The following is an 18,306-nucleotide window of genomic DNA, read 5'->3' on the forward strand; positions in this document are numbered from 1 at the left end:
TTTTAACATTTTAGTTATCAAACATCTTTTGTCATTCTTAACATTCTATGGAATAGTTAAAGATTTCACATCTGAGGGCATGGGTTCACTGCATGATGCTAATAAATTGTGGCACTAAAAAATCCCATCAACAATTAATGTTGTGTGTTTTGCTTTTTTAAGGTATGAAACTAACAATCATTTGTTTTTCACATGCTCGGGATGACAAATGGTGTTCATGGGTGGGGGTTTGATATTATCCAAATCCACACTCAAATTCAAACTAAAACCTAAAAGTTGTTCGGATGGAAAAATAAAACTCACATCCTCATCCGTTGGGTTCGGGATTTTTCACCCAAACTCAAATTCGTAACAAGAACACGCATAATTAATTACCTGCTCAAACCCGACCCGAATTATATTTAATAAAATGCAAAATGTAACATAGTTTAGTAATATAGTTTGCAAATGTCAAAATAGTAATAACATATATAAGAGAAAATTTACTTTTTAGATTAATCGAGAATCTAATGTATCTTGTTCATAATATGGTCCAAATACATTAGATTTTCAATGAATCTAAAAAGTAAATTTTCTCTTATATTTAGGACCGGAGAGAGTAGTTAACAAATGACAATACAATAATTAGGTAATTCAATTAATATATATTCGGGTGGGTGTTTGGGTTTCGAGTGTGGGTTTGAGTACACCCATATAATTCGGGTGTCACCTAACACAAACTCAGTCAACTCAGGTTTTGCCCGTTGACTTGGTTTGAGTTCGGGTGGGTATATCGGATTTGGCTTTTCCTACCTTCCCTATGCTCCTTTGGCAAAGGAAATCTGGAAATTAATTTTCTGTCTTGCCGCCTCAGTTGGTTCCCTGAGGGTTGGAGTAGAGAAAAGCTTATAGAGCACCTTGCACATGTTGCAGGCCGGCCCAAGATTTCTTCGTTTCGGTTTATTAATCGGAAATTTAGTAGATTTTTTTTTTAGCTTTTTAGATTGGTGGAATAGTCTACTCTCTTGCCTTCAAAGAGTTTAATTGTATCTCAATGAGTTTAGATGACCACTCTCATTAATAAAATTTTCAGTAATTATAACGAAAAAAAACTAACTAGCCATGTGAAAGTTTCAATCTCACAAGGACATTGAATGGAATAATGATGATTTTTTATTTAGGCAACGAAATAATGATGAAAATAACACGAAATATAAACATTATACTATTATTACAAATATTCGACAATACAAAGAGATATATTAATGGCCTATGTGTGCATATATCCCCCGACACAATAATATACTTAAGAAATCATAATCATAGTGATTAAGAAAAGCCTAACTAATGACCACACTATTATATCCTCTTAATACATATATATATATACCCCCACAATATTGAAACATCAAATCCCAATCTAGCACGTGCCCTTTGCCCCTAAAAGCAAAACACCATAAATACATTCACAAATAAATGAATTTTGAAAGTTTATGAGATATAAAGAACCTTATAATAAATGTACATATACATATATTCTCCCGTATCAAAATATAAATAAAAAATCGTCATTAAAAATTAATATATTTAGTTTAAATTTACACTAAATACATCGATTTTTGTTGACCAATTTTTCTTTTTATTTTTGAGACGGCAGGAGTATATATCCATATGTCTTTTTATATTATGACCATATTATTATTATCAACCTCAAATCTTATTGCATCCAAGTTTGAAGCCATATCATCTTCTACTAGGCTATTTTCTTCCAAATCCATGTTCCACAAGAATCCATATCCATCATCACCTTTGGAACTAATTTGAGTAACAATACTATTATTATTATTTGGATTATTTGTTTCACGTGAATAGTGATCAAGGAGATTATTCATGATGGAAGAAGTATTGTTTTGGTTTGGATTAAAATGATGAAGTGTTGTCATAGATGAAGAAAAAGAATCAATTCGGTTATAGGTAATAGGGATAGTTTGGTAATTTGTTGGAGATGATGACGACAAAGTTAGGGATGGAGGTGTTGTTGTCTCATACATGAGTTGTTGTTGTGTGTTGAGTTTGGAATTGTTGTCTTCTTCTTTGCTTTTGTGAAAGACTCTACACAACACCCAGTCCTCCTGTAATTAATTAACAAAAATTTGACCTAATTAACAAAATTATACTAGTATGTCAACAACAAAATATACACATAAAATAAACTTCATCCAAACCAAAAATACACGGCAAATAGAATGTTAATATCACATGAAATTCACATACATAAATGAGAGATTCTGAGTTTGAATTCAGAACACCACAAATATTCAACTTAATAATTTTCATATTTACAATTTGAGCTATGATTTTGTACAAGTAATCACTTTATTCATTCGAACCAATGTTAACCTTTGGCGAAAAAGGATTTTCAATCACTGATATCAACTTTTGTTAACACTCTTATAGTTTCGCCACACGCATCAAGAAATTCTAGATGTAGGATTGACTAGATTACAAGGTCGATGGAAAATCGTATAAAATTTAGGTCAATTTGAATTTTGATTCAATTTAAAATAAGAACTAAATTATTAAATTTAATTATTTGATTAAGCAAAAAACTAAATTAGAAATAAAAGATAAATTTGAAATAAAACCGTAAAAAAATTGAAATAAAAATACTTCACCATAACTTAGTAACTTTTTTTTACATAAGCAAATTTAATGTTGTTTTGACAGAAGCAAAATTAAAAACTTAGAATTTTATGTATAGATGAATTTGTTTCATAGAAGCTGTCAAAAAAAAAAAAACAATTGTTTCATAAACATATTTAAGTGATTAAAGAATTTGGGATTGTCTAATATGAACTCACTTCAAAGGTTGGTTATACTATTTATAGTAAATTTTAATAAAATATTACTTTTATTTTCTATTTTTTTATTAATTTAAAATTTATTTTTTACTAGAAATGATAATTGTCTAGCACTCTAGCTACTTTTGAACCAATTTTTAGAAGTCTATTTTAAACACACTCATGGAATTTAAGTAAATTTAACAGATTCTTGTCGATCTACTCAATAATTATTACATTTTTTCTATTTAAAATTTTACAAAAAATTATTATTATTATTATTATTGGTTTTCACCCTCTGGTTTCTAGGAGAAGAGGGCCCTAGTAGTCCAGAATTTGGGGCGAGTTCTGACATCAAGTGGTTTCAGTCCCCTCCTAAATGCAGTTGCAGGGGATCGAACCAAAAATAAGATTGAAAAATTCTCTCGCTTATAAGTTAGAATAAGAATATAGCTTTTTACAAAAATAAAAAATAAAAAATATGGCAACCTGTATGAATATGTTGAAATTAAGTTCTCATATATATAGTGTGGTACCAAATAATATTGTTTTTTTCTTCCTTAAATATATTGATTTTGTACTAGTAATTCTTTTTAAATTAAACTTAATTATTTGTGGGCAACATGACTTAAATATTTTCATGGTGAATACTGGATTTTGATTGGCAGGTACTATCATCATGTGATTCATGTCATTGTTAATTTATATTTAATTATTTTAATATAGATATAAATTTTGGATTTTTATGAAAAGAATTTAAGTTTCAAGTTAGTTTTGCTAAAGGTAACCAACCAAAACTCTTACTTATGTCGCAAGGAAGCTCTAAATTATTAGAGTCATCTTCTTTAAAATCAAAGAATTAATAATGAGAAAAAACTAATATATGTAGTTTTCTTATATAACAGAAATTGTATGTGAAACTTGCTAATGAGATTAATTACTTTTGTGAATTTTATTTCTTTACATCATCACATCATGCATGTTGTTGAATATTTTCAATTATTTGGAAAGCTACACTTTCTCTCTAACATTATTTTTCTTTCTTCTATTTGAGTTATTTTTTGGATTTCGAATATAACCCATTTGTATTATTATTATTATTATTATTTTTTATTTGAATAAGTGATTTTTACAAATATTTAACTTTTTTTCTCTATAATTTTGTCGTCTAAGTACTGTTGAGATCTATCAAAGTGTGAGTTAAGTTCCACATTGTTTGAAAAATTTGAGGTTGAGCAGTCTACAAGTGAAAGAATCTATAAACTCAATGCTTTAAGGTTTTGGGTGAATATGTAGTGTTAGAGTCAATTGTGTGGTTGCTCAATATCCAATGTGTTGATCAAACCAAGTGATGCTCCATCTTGAAAGACCCAAAAATGGTATCAGAGTCCAGTTGAGAGCAATAAATAAGTGGTAATGAATCATGAACATCGAAAGACTCACACTTGATGATGTGATAATCAAACTTTAAATCACTCTTACCTCTTTACTCTTTAACTCTTTTATTTTAATCATGGTCAATATTATAAAATTGGGCTTGGTATGTGGTCCGATAGATATATGATGGGCTGTCATGTTATCTTAATTGAATTTGAGTCTAATTCAATTCTATAAAATAAAATATTTATGTGAAGGTCTCCTATTAAATTTTTATATATATTTTTTTGACAGTATCCTATTAAAATTTTATATTAAACCTAATAAAACTCATCTATTAAAATAAAGAAAATCGTTTTTTTCTTGTACAAAGAAAATCGGTCTTTATAAATGCCTAACTTTGTTTTATGTTTTTATGTTGTGGTGTGTGACCTAGATGGACAACGGTAGTAAAATATTATGTTTCTATATTAGATTTACACCATTTTAAATGAATCAATTTGTGTTTTTTTTAAAAAAAGAATCAATTTGTAAGATGAGTATCCCGTTCTATATAGACTAATTTTATGTCTTATCTCTTTTCATTGTGAAATTTGAGTTTTCTCAATAAACTCTATTTTTTTTAGATTGAATAAACTCTTTTCATGTTATATGAAATTAATGCAAGATTTATGCGGTTTTTTTCCTCTTAATTTGGGGTGTTCACGAGTAAAGGTAACCCGTTTAATCCAGTGATCCAACTCAATCTAATCCGCATATTTTACCCGAACTTGTTCAAGTGCGGGTCCAATTCGAGTCAATCCGTTCAAATCCAAAGTAGTTTGGTTCGGAGAATGGGTTTATAATTTTAAATCCATAAATCCGCGAATCCAGCCCCCCACTTTAAAAACAAAAACTTGCATTCATTATTTTTTATGATATAGCTAGTTTAATAATTTTATGTTTTTAAAATCTTAAATTTTGATTATGTTTAAGGTATTTCTTGTAATTTCAACTGTCCAAATATATTTTTTTTTTATTAAAACTGTCCAAATGTTAAATAGTAAAATATGGTATACATGTTAAAATTTTCATGAAATAAAATGAACTGTATTTTTTTTAAAGAATTGTTTAAAACAATTATATGTAATGAACCGTTGACCCAATCCAACCTAACCCACTAACCGTTGGGTTGGGACAGATTATGTTTAACATATAATACGAGTTTTATATCCATCCCAACTTACTTAACTTTAATCGAGCCGGATAGTAGATTCGGCTATAAAATCAACCCAACCCGCGTACGCTCCCAATTAATCATCCAATTTTTAGGAAAAATGATATTGATAATCTGAAATTCAAACTACTTATATTTTTATTCGATATAACTTATAAGGTATATACCATTTCAAAAATTAAATTTAAAAAAGTATCATAAAATAAATTATAAAAAAAATACATTTAGCTAGTAAATTAACTAACCTTAGGAGGCATATGTGGTGTCTCCAAACGAAATTCATGCATAATCCATCCTGTTTTGATACCATTTGGAGCTCTATTCTTATAGAACACCAATGTCTTTCTCATTCCTACAACCTCTTGAGTGATTGGATCTAACACCATACGATCTTTTCCAGTTGCTTTCCAATACCCAGATATAGTTGCTCTATTTGTTCTAAATCCAGTTGCATATTTACGGTCCCTAAAGCTAAAGAAATACCATTCATTTGCATTTAGCTTTGCCACCTCTGCATGGAATATTGCATGTTATAATCAACACATGAATGATGGGTCAATTTTTAATGTACCAACAATAAATATAGTACTAAATAAATAGACAACACGTGACTAAGGTAAGGTATAATAGTATATGCAATTAATATTGTCTAGTTGATTCAATTTTGGAAATAATTATTGTCTTATGTGACTTGTGTGTGTGTGTGTTGGAATCACATGTCTTCTTCTTCATTATGACATCAATTTTTTGAAGTTCCTAATATTACTAGACAAAGCTGACACCAACATGGTGTTTCATGACATCAATCGGTGGTTACAATTTGCAAGTTTTAAGCCTCCAAGGTACTCTATTTGCTATATATATGCATAGCCTTTTTTCCTTTCCCTCCTTATTAGTGAAGTTTTTTAGAGTTTCACATTATTCAGGTTGTCAGATGGTTGAGTGTATAAATAATATGAGATTTAAATTCATTTAACATGATATCAGAATCGGGCTAAAGATTGCAATGTGAGAATAGTACTCAGGCTCATGTTAGACGTGAAGATGTGTGTTGAAATTGTTTGGAATCTCACATTGCTCATATTCCCAGACTCAGAATCAGGTTAATGATTGTAATGTGAGAATAAGACTCAGACGCTAGACATGAGGATGGATGTTGAAATTGTTGGAGTCTCACATTAATCATGTTCCCGAACTATTGAGTGTATACATGTGTTCGAGCTCTGATCTCACATTTTGAGCTAACTTTTATGGACGAGATTTATGCATATTTAACACTTATTACTATCAAATATTTAAGCTCAATTTTTTGAATTATAAAAAAAAATTAAATCTATAATTTTTTAACCATCCAACTATGATAGAAACTCAGTTGATAAGGATAAAATTTTAACCAGAATTCGAACTTCAACACTTTCACTTCTTCATCTTAAAAGGTAAAATTTTAACCATTAGACTACTAGACAATAAAAGAAAGACCTCAAATGCCTCAAGAAATGGATTGTAGGAACCCAAATTTAAAATTGTGATGTAAAAAATAATTTTTCTTATAAGAATTGGTTAATTTTCTTATATTTCATCATGAGGGGACACCAATAATGACATATTAAACATAATATGAATGATAATGAGTCATAATCATATCTAGATAGAGAGTCATACATCAAAAGAAAGTTAACTCAATGCGTATGTATATTCTTACACGTATGTGTTTATATTTAGTTATATATACTGTTAGTTAAAGACAGCAGTGTTGATTGCTTCATGAAAAATGTGTTACTTTGTCAACTTTGTTCAATTAAATAATAATAGTTGCCAAAAATTTATATACTAGTATATTTTAAACGTAAAATTAAAGGAACACACTAATCATATACACAAATTAATAATTAATTAAGAAAAATTCATTTCAATTAAATAAATCCCAAGAGAATTCATTTATATGCTCCTGCAACTAATAGCAATCACAAACAAACAAATTAAGTACCAAATTACCAATCAACCTATAATAAATTAGTGGATGTTGCTAACGAGCTCCGAGCATTCTTTAATGATTTGTTTGGTTCTATGGAAAGAAAATGGGAGGAAAGAAAGTTACGCAAATCAATGCATAAATTTAGACTAACTTTAGTCTAAGTTCGTGAATTGATTTACGTAATTTTTTTTCTTCCACTTTCTTTTCATAGAACCAAACAGACCCTAAATATTCCATTTAAAGAAACTATTTATTCAAAAAAATAAAATATTTCAATTTTTTATACTTGAGTTTAAATATATATTTTCATAAAAAAATTATAAAATTTACTATTTAAAATGCTTAAAGAATGCATTGAAGACACTCTTTAACATTTTCTTAAATTAATACGTTAAAAAAAACATTTTCTTAAATTAATAAATAAAAATCTATATATATGGTGATATTCTAAAAATACGGCTCTGACTCGTGATGTAGAAAAAAGTAAGAACGTTTTTTATATGAAGAAATACAAAGGAATCTTTGCTGCAATGATAGGAATTATTTTGTGTATATATAGTATACACTGTCACCAGAACTTTGTAGTATGAGAGGTTATTATCATCTTAAGAAATAAGAATAATAAAAATATATATTATATTATATGTATGGTGCATAGTACTTGTATATTTTGATTCTTTGCTAGTGCAAATTGAAGAAACTTTTATATCATGTATTATTATTCCATAATGTATTGATGATGCTCTTGAATTAAATTAAAGTAATTATTAACTATTTGTTGTCTTTTACTTTGTATTTTTTTTTTTTTTACTTCAAAAGGATAAATATTATCTTCATAAATTAATTACTTTTTTAATCCATTTTAACTGGAAGAAGAAAATTGTTTGGAAAAGAAGGGAATTGAACACATAAAGGTAAAAGACAGAAAAGAAACCGTGTAGAAAAATAAAACATCATTTGCATCTTCATTAATGTAGAAAAGGCAAAAATAATTATACCAACAAATCCACATCAATTAATTAATCGAGTATATGTTTTTATTAATTAATAATAATACATTAATTATTAAAATTAAAAAAATTATTATTTTATTTAGTGATAGAGAGGCAGAGTATTCATGAATGGAAGCAGATTCATGAAGGATGACAACACAACAACATATAGATACAACATAGGTATATGATGAAGAAACATTAATATCTTATATGTTTTTTATGATTAATTTGAAGTTACTATATAGTATATACTATATTAATTTCTTTTAACAAATTAAGACACAAACAAAAGGAAAACAACAAATGAAATGAGAAGAGATCATGTAGTAGTAGTGACAAACAAAATAGATCTTCCATAAATTCAATCAAACAAAATTAAAACTATAACAAGATATATCATGATATAAGAAGATAAAAAAAATAAAAAAAAATGAAGATAATTTAGATAATTAATTAAAAAAAATAAATATATACATAATTAAAATAATATATATACCAGGAAGTTGCCATGGTTCACATATGTGAAGATCAATTTCAATCAAAGTACCCTTAAGAACTTCCTCATTTGTGATCTTTTTGTAAAGATAGTGACAAACCAATTCTTCATCACTTGGATAAAATCTAAATCCAGGAGGTAGTGAAGCTCCTATGTCTCTCAAACCCATGTTTTTGCTAAAGAAATAATAAAATAAAAAAGAAGGAAATTTAATGAAGATTAGAGTTGTATAAAGAAAGGAATGTGGATAATGTATATAATTGAGAAACTTAGAGAGAATTAATCATACTTTGGTATTTTGAAATATTAAGGTGTAGGCAGAAAGGTTGGTACCTTGTATTTATATATAGTTAGGAAGATAAAGAAAGTTGTTTGTCAATTTAATTAGAATTTTGTTAACTATACAATATTTTAGAAGGGGCATGCTTGTGTTGTGTAAATGGTTAGTTAGAGTAGGAAGTTTCAAGATTAACTAAAGTTAGAAGAAATCTCTTCTAACAAATAAGGGGAGAACAACTAACTTATTATGTAATGTAACTATATGAGAGATATATACAAACAAACACTCCAAAATGCCCTTTTTCACTTTTATTATTAAAATGTTACTTTTCTTTCATTATTTAGAGGAGAAACTATTATCTAAAGATAATTAACTGATTAATAACCTTTTAGAAAGAAAACAAAACCTCCCAAGCCTATGAATTACTCAACTTGGGTTAATATATATAATTATTAACAATTGTCTATGGTCTCATTCATGCCAAGTTTTAAGAATTTTGATTAAGTAGTTAATGTGATCCATCTAGGACAAATTGTTTGAGAAAATTTCACTTTAATATTTGGTGGAAATACATTTTAGTTAAACTTTATTTAATTCGCGATCGAATTCTGAATTATCAAGGTTCTCTTTTCCTAAGAGTTAGAGGGTAAATGAAAAAAAATTGTAAAAACTTTATTAAATCATCCTAAGATTAGTGAGGTGCACAATATCATTGTGAATGAGTAACCTCTCAACTATGTTGGTACCTTAAATAACATTAATTCTTTGCATCACCACAAACCAAATTTATTGAATAAAATAAAGATCAAAAGATATAATTTGGAGAGATTAGGCCAAAACTCAATAAAATAAAAACTTAAGCAAATCTATGAGATACCAAAGTCATATGATTTGTGAAAATCATCAACAATAAAAGAAGGAACATCATCCCACCAATGATCACCTAAGTTAATAAGACTAAATCCTATAAATTTATTTGCGCAATGGTTATCTTCTCTATAAACATGAGAGACATAAAATTTCATAAGAGAGCAAATATGATACAATTTTTCCACCTTGTGCAAAGCGCATCCATGGAACAATATGATATTTAGGGAAAGCTTCGACTACCAACTTAGAGTCGCATTCCATCTAAATGCGATCCTAATCTTGTCATGAGCTATTTCAATAGCTCTCATAGCAACTACAAGTTCATCATAAACAGCAGTATGAATATATATACCTTAAAAGAACCAAAAGTTTTATGATAAAAGTAAAAAAGTTAAAAGGATCAAATAGCAAGAGGGAGAAGGACTCTGACCAAGTTAATCAATTAATTAAATAGGAGTGATAGATGAGGTAAATGCAATCAACGTGTTTTTCGCAAGGATCACTAAATAAAGATTAGAGATTCAACATTAGTATTTTAGATATATCTTTTACGGTATATATAAAATTCTATTTAATACATGAATTGTCTGATTTTTATACGGTTTATATACTTTGTTTGTTCCAAAATAAGTATTACGGTTGAATATTGCACATATGTTAATACTTTTAATTTTCTATTATTAAAAAAATAAAATGTTGATATATATAAAAAAATTATTAAGATCAAACAATATTATCTTACATACCAACATTGGTCCTATATACTCAAAATAAATTATATAAATGGTTAAAATGTAAGATTTATCTTGAGACTATATATCTAAAACTAAAATCCAAATCCAATGAACATATCCAACCAATAATGTTGTAATGATAAATTGTCTTTACCAGCGACTTTGAACGATCAATCAACATCAAATGTCCCTAGTACAAAGTATAGTTTTTGTTTTGGGGCATTATTTTGTCCAAAACGTTGAGCTAGCTTGGAGACCTCTTAGTCTAAACTTTTCCTAGCTTTGATTTACTAGATCTATAGATATCTTTTTTTTTTTTTTTATAAGCAAAATTGTATTATAAGTGAGTACAATGGGTACTCAAACCCTTACAATACATAGCAAAACATTAATAATTGTTTAAACAAAATAAAGCATTAGTGCACCAATCGGAGTAAGAATGAGCAGACTTAATACCAGCCCGACCACTAAACCAAAACCACGAGATCGCCATGATATTGTCAACCAGCTCGGACACATTCGCCACCGCCCCTCGAAAAATAATATTGTTTCTCAATCTCCAAATACTCCAATTAGTACTTAACCAAATCAAATGTCGAACACGTCTACCTTTCTTTGATTTGATAATGTCACCACACGAAAGGAAATGATTCAAGACTGTCTCACCCACCAGAAAATTGCAGCCCATCCAATTGGAGATTGCACTCCAAACCATTTTAGTGAAAGTACAATTGTAAAATAAGTGGCAGCAGTTCTCTAAATGTCTAAAGCAAAACACACAAGATAATTCATGTGGATTTGTAATAATACCTTTAGAAGCTAAAGCATCCCGCGTTGGTAATTTCTCCAATAATAATCTCCACCCGAAAACACTCACCTTTGAAGGCACATCGTTTCTCCAAAGCTTTTTAATAGCTAATAGCAAATTCGGCTGAAAAGCAGTCGCTGTTCCACCTTTTAACAGAGATATATAGCACGACTTAACCGAAAACAAACCTTCATCACCGACAATCCATCGCCATCTGTCCTTGTTATTCGAGTTTAAGTTTATGCCAATCAACATATCCTTGAGCTCATTCAGATTCTGTTCTTCCAAGTGAGATAACACATCGCGCCATTCCCACCGCCACACCAATCCCTCACTGCCATTGATAAGTTTGTCTGCTATAACAGAATTCTGCCACAGCTCTTTTTTAAACAGGTTAGGAAATAAGTCGTCAAAAGAAGAATTACCACACCATTTGGTATTCCAAAAACTTACATCTGTACCGTTACCTACTACACAGCTGGTATTCAATCTGAACCATCCGGGCTTCAGCGACTCCCCCGCGCTAATCACATCCCTCCACCATAAAGAATCCTTAGAACCAACTGATTTTATGTCCTTGTACAGTAAAACAGAAGGCAGAAATCCATATCTATAATGCAGCAGATCATACCAAACTGCATCTTTTTCAGTAATACCTCTCCATTTCCACTTGCTAAGCAAAGCCACATTGAATAGTTCTAAGTTTTTTACTCCTAAACCACCTTGTTCTTTAGGTAGACACACATGTTCCCATTTTACCCAACATAACTTTTTATCTTCTATTCCCCCACCCCACAAGAAATTCCTTTGAATCCTTACCAAATTCTTGATTACACACTTTGGAGCTTTAAAGAAAGAGAAGAAATACAAAGGTAAGCTTGCCAACACTGAATTTATTAACACAATTCTGCCACCATAAGACAATTGTCGCCCCCTCCAACTACTTAATCTCGTATTCATAGCATCTACCACCGGTCTCCATGTCTCTCTTCGCCTAGGATTAGCCCCCACCGGAATTCCAAGAAATTTGAAAGGAATAGTATCGGAACAGCATGATAGAAATGATGAACCAGCAGAGAGAAACCTTTCATCAACATTAATACCATATAATTTACTCTTGACAAAGTTTATTTTCAGCCCGGACACCAATTCAAACCCCCTCAACACAGTTTTAAAAGTCCACAAATTGTTCCAAGATCCTTCCCCTACCAGAATTGTATCATCCGCGAATTGAAGAATCTGAAATTGTATTGAATCACTAACTTTGTATCCTTGGAATTTACCAATTTCTACCGCCCTTTGCACCATGCCTGTTAAGCCCTCGGCTACAATTAAAAACAAGAATGGAGAAAGGGGATCACCTTGACGTAACCCTTTGCACACTTTGAAGTCTTCAGTTGGGCTACCGTTAACTAAAACCGACATCGAACTATTGAAAATGCAGGCTCGAATCCACTTCATCCATCCTTCAGCAAACCCCATTTTGATCATCATACGCTCCAAAAAAAATCCAATTAATGTTATCATATGCCTTTTCAAAATCTACCTTAAAAAGCATGCAACTGTCCTTTCGCCTCTTAGCTAGATCAATGATCTCGTTCAGTACTACCACACCATCCAAAATTTGTCTTGTGGGTAGAAAAGCTGACTGACAAGGAGATATTAGTTTACCCATTACTCTTTTCAATCTGGAAGCCAATAACTTGGACAAAATCTTGTAAAGGCAGCCTATGAGACAAATAGGCCGATAATCACCCAGAGATTCTGGATGATCTTTTTTTGGTATAAGAGTCAGAAAAGAGGATGTAATAGCTTTAGGTAAAACAACATTGTCATAAAACTCGCGCAAAAATTCCATAATATCTGATTTCACCGTTGTCCAACACGATTTTAAGAAGTTAAAATTAAACCCGTCAGGTCCCGGGCTCTTATTACCATCGCAGCTCCATATTGTCTCCTTAACTTCTTCTTCCGTAAACGGTTCTAACAAGATAGCATTATCCGCTTCAGATAAGGAATTGAAATTAATACCATGTAGAAAAGGTCTATTATTCCAATCCTCTGTAAAGAAAGTAGAGAAATGATCCTTCACTTCTTTTTTAATACTCTCCACCCCGTGTATCCACTCATCACCCTTCTTCAAAACTGCCAACTGATTTCTTCTTCTTCTACCATTGATACTAGCATGAAAGAATCGAGAGTTTGAATCTCCTTCCTGAATCCATTTCACCCTTGACTTTTGTTTAATCAAACTTTCCTTATAATTGAGCAATTCCCAGAACTTCTGATTGATTACCTTAGAATTAGCCGTATTTGGTATCATCCCCCTGCTTGCAAACATACCCTCCATCTCATTCAACTCATTCACTGTTTTCTCAATGTTTAAGTCAAGTATGCCAAATACCTCCTTATTCCAAACTCTCAGCCCCTCTTTCAACTTTTTCAACTTTTCCTTAATCACAAAAGCTTTTTTCCCAGTGATGTTCAGATTCCTCCACAAATTTGTCACAAAAGAATTGAAATCCGGATGTTCCGTCCAGCAATTGTTGAATTTAAACGGCTTAGGCCCCCAATCAATGTTATCACACATGAGCCATATAGGACAATGATCGGATATATCGCGGTTACCAATCCATTGTCCAGATACTCCACCTTTTTCAATAAAACCTTCCGACAATAAAAAACGGTCTAGTCTACTCATAGATTGACCGTCCCCACTAAACCAAGAGAATTTCTTCCCTGCTACAGGGACATCAATCACTTCCATACAATCAATAAACATATTGAATTCCACCCTCTCATTGTGAACACCTCCTCCATTGTTGCCTCTTCTTTCACCCGACTTCAAAATTGCGTTAAAGTCACCTCCTAGCACCCATTCACATTTCTCATTATTCAACTTAAAGGCTAACAATTCATCCCACAATTTTCTTTTTCCAGCCATACTACATGGTGAGTAAATGTTCACTATGTATACCAGAGACTCCTTCCACTCTACACAAGCCCCTAAAAACCCCGTTCCTGTGAAACTATAACGGAGTTTGAATAAATCTCTCTTCCATACCGATAATATCCCTCCCGACAAACCTCTAGATTCTTTAGCTATCCAATCTACTTCATTATGACCCCAAAGATTGAAAATCATATAATCATCAAAATCAATTCGTTTTGTTTCTTGCAGTAAACACAATTCAAACGCACCTGACTAAATAAGCGAACTCAATCTTCTACGTTTTGCTGTGTTACCCCACCCACGCATATTGAGCGATAAAATCTTCATAGATGACCTTGTTTTTGTTGCTCCCTCAACCTCAACCTCCGTGCTTCTTCTTCTACTTTTTCGTTAATAAGAATCCTCTGCACATATCTCTCTTCATCCTCATCACCTTCCACCCCTAGTTCTGACACTCCTTGCCAAACCTTAGACGCAACCTCATTGTTGTGTCCATCCATGAATCTTTGATTACAATTCCTAATATCTGATGATTTGAGTGAACTGCAACAAAGTATAGAACCAGCTGAAGATAACAAATTTTCCATCTTTTTCAAAGGTTTGTACCTGCCCACTGGATTGCGATCACAAGTTTCCAAAGCTGCTGCGGAAGAACGCTCTGATGAAGGAAGAATTGCGTTTGCTTCTTTCCCTGATGAATTCGGAATCGATCGGCCAAGAGATTTGGATGGGTTAGTCGATCGCATCTTCAAACTAGATTCCGCATGATCTTGTTTCCTCGAGGAAGAAAAAGGAATTGGGATTTTTTTTGATTTAGGAATTGCTGTGTTTCGATGAAGAACAGCTGCAGGACCCGTTGATTGTTGATCGTTAGATTGTTTATGAGTAATGGGCCTTGGACCCGTTGCCACCAAGATTTTTTTAACAGTTGGTCCCTGCATACTACCACCCCCCTTTACTTCATTCTTACCTCATTTTCCACTTTCATTCAATTTGGATGAATTGTAATCCAAACCGTTAGAATTATTATTAACTCTGCTATTCACACCCCCTGTAGTCTCTTGGCATGTATTACTAGAATTTGCTGGCCCATCTACTCCCTCCTCCCGGCCCAACATATCTCCAGTGTTACAAGCCTTAAGATCCTTCGCAGCCCCACTACCTCTATCAGAAATTCTACTATTTGAGTGGCTCAAATTCAAATTATCTTCAATGCTAAGATTAGTTGACTCACCAACTCTATCCATCCTAAAATGACTCCCTTCCAACTCATTGTTTGTAACAGAATTTAATTCATTATTAGCATTATTATGAGGAATTAATGCTAATAAATTTTCCTCCACTTTTTCTCTCTCCACCGCCACCTCCTCTTCCTCTCTCTCCACCTCCATCTCCTCCACCTCCTCCATTACTGGAAAAAGTCATTCTTCTTCCTCTGAGCTATCGCTGTCTTCGTCTCTGCCTTCACGACTATTCGGTTGGTGCACCATAATTCTCATCGGACCATACGAATCTTCGATAACACGGATATGAAAGATGTCTCCGTCTATCTTCACATCAATGAATTCGTCCACCACCCTTTGCCCAGAAGTGCGAATCAAAAGTCGCGCCACATCCATTGATATTTTTTTATTCGTGCCGTCATCAGCATTGATAAAATGCCCCCATGGTTTTGAGATCAAGGTGAAGAAAGCATCATTCCACGCATGTGCCAGAATGCCATAAACTCGCAACCAAACTAATCTTTCCAGATCAATCTCCTTAGCATTCCAAGGCCGCACCTCCTTGAACCATTGTTCCATCCATTCTCTGGCATCTTCCATGAGTGCCTGCACCTCCCCCTCTTCTTGGCCTTCTAGGAGAGCCAGGTTTGCTCCTAAAGGAGTAATCTTAACTCCGAAATACCCCTGCATATGGAACACTTCTTGAATATTATAAGTCGTTCCCGGGTTCACTATTTCCCCAACAAACGATTTCTTTAACTGCTGCAAATCTTTCTTGTCCGAAACATAAGACAAAGAGACCTGATTATTGCCTTCTTGTTGTCTATCTGCCCCATCATAACGCGCTACATTAGCATAAGAGCGGTTACCTACATCATCCTTCCTGTGATTGTCATTGAATTTTCCATTATCATTGGCTTGTTTTAGCGTGCCCTCATTTCTTTGTACACGCCTTGGAGATTCAAATTTTCTTTCAAATCTTGAAAGATTCACCCTTATTTTATCTCTGCCAATAATAATATTATCCAATTTCACTCCAAATAGACGGGTATCTCTTACGTTTTCAAAGCGAGCAAAACCAAATCTTCTCCCACCTTTGTCTCTTTTCGCCGGTATCACTACTTCAATAATGCTTCCATACTTTTGAAAAATATTGAGCATCGCCTTTGCATTAAAACTATCTGGAATTTCAGTGAAGAAATAAGAAATTAGATTTGCATTATTTAGTTTGCCATTCCTTGATAGTGTTGCTATATCAGTTTTGGGATGTTGTTTCGATCTTCTATTCCTGTTGACAGTCTGCCATTCATGATCGTCGCCCATGATTAAGAATTTGCCCCGTAGCCCTAGCAGAGCCCCGTAACCACTCTGCTAACAAATTATAAGAATTTTTCCGATGATTAATTAATTAAGTTTCTCGCTCAGCTTAATTAGCAACTACTACTAAACTATGCATTGCGTATATTTTTGGTACATTATAATAAACATCTTAGGTCATTAATTAATTAAGTTACATATATTTCATATTTTATTTTATCTTAGGGTACATTGAATAGAGATTCTTACTTATAGATCATCCCAAAATCACGTTTTTCGTCGTTTTTGCATTTATGTACTTTAATCCAACTTTCCTTTAACATGTAGCATTTTTTGTTTGATCTACTTGTATGTTAGCAAAATATAGCTTCATAATGTAGTCAATCACAAACTATAGTTATATATAGTATATACACCCATATAGTTTGGTAATTAAATTAATTATTAATGGATTCATGGTAGTACAATACAACTAGATTTTTTGTCAAAAAAAAAAAAAACTACCACTAGATTTGATCAGTTAGGGAAACACGTGAGGTAGTATTTGATCATAAACTCTTTGAAGCTGAGGTAGCACAAAGTTGAACATGGACAGCTCTTTATAAATAAAACAGAAGAAATAATTAATAGTAGCTGGAAGTAGAATTTAATGCCAATCATAAACTTGCAAGTCCCATCTGTTCCATCCTCTATCACAGATTGATAGTTTTGAAATGATGTATGCATTTGTAGGGTGTGACTGTGGGGTTACTTAGCTAATTTCTTTCTTATGTGGGGACTCTAATTTGGCCCTTATATTATTTAATTTGAAAGACATAATAATAATAATAATAATCTATACCTCTATATAAATAGAACACTTAATTTTGGTGTTGTGCTTTTTTTTTTCTTTCAATTATACAAGTTATTTAAATTATTTTGTTGATAATTTTATCGTTTTTAAAATATTGTTTAAAATTTTAATTAATTTGTTTTAAAAATCAGTTGAGTTTCATTGTAACAAAAACAATTCATAAAATTAGAAACTATATATAACATTGCGCTTGGGGCAATAATGCAGTTAATCTGGATTTTTAGAAATCACTTAATTTTTGTAGGAAGAATGTCGTATGTTGGATATCTGATTGATAGGGTGAAACTTCTTTCTTTGAGATGATATATGACAAAAATCATGGGCACACCTGCTCTTTATATGAATGAAAGATGCAACATTTTTTGTACCGAAGTCATTAGAGTGTTGTGT

General features: G+C 31.7%; 2 protein-coding genes across 4 annotated transcripts; both read right to left on the reverse strand.

Annotated features, from left to right (window-relative positions):
- Nucleotides 1–1,181: 1,181 nt before the first annotated feature.
- LOC123889826 (protein CUP-SHAPED COTYLEDON 3-like) lies at nt 1,182–9,344 on the reverse strand. Of its 3 annotated transcripts, XM_045939329.1 has the most exons (5): nt 9,168–9,344; nt 8,879–9,054; nt 5,658–5,923; nt 1,689–2,111; nt 1,182–1,419 (listed from the first exon to the last, which is right to left on the reverse strand). In XM_045939329.1, the coding sequence occupies exons 2-5, from the start codon at nt 9,045–9,047 to the stop codon at nt 1,339–1,341; spliced, it is 939 nt and encodes a 312-aa protein (XP_045795285.1). In that variant the 5' UTR covers nt 9,048–9,054; nt 9,168–9,344; the 3' UTR covers nt 1,182–1,338. The 3 variants fall into 3 exon arrangements, with proteins under 3 accessions (XP_045795285.1, XP_045795284.1, XP_045795286.1); XM_045939328.1 differs by having other exon boundaries at nt 8,879–9,344; XM_045939330.1 differs by having other exon boundaries at nt 1,182–2,111; nt 8,879–9,333.
- Nucleotides 9,345–15,944: 6,600 nt separating this feature from the next.
- Nucleotides 15,945–17,069, reverse strand: LOC123892180. The gene has a single exon (XM_045941999.1). The coding sequence runs from the start codon at nt 17,067–17,069 to the stop codon at nt 15,945–15,947; it is 1,125 nt and encodes a 374-aa protein (XP_045797955.1).
- Between the last annotated feature and the right edge of the window lie 1,237 nt (nt 17,070–18,306).

Source organism: Trifolium pratense, linkage group LG6 (assembly GCF_020283565.1).
Source record: "Trifolium pratense cultivar HEN17-A07 linkage group LG6, ARS_RC_1.1, whole genome shotgun sequence".
In the NCBI taxonomy this organism is placed as follows: Eukaryota; Viridiplantae; Streptophyta; class Magnoliopsida; order Fabales; family Fabaceae; genus Trifolium; species Trifolium pratense.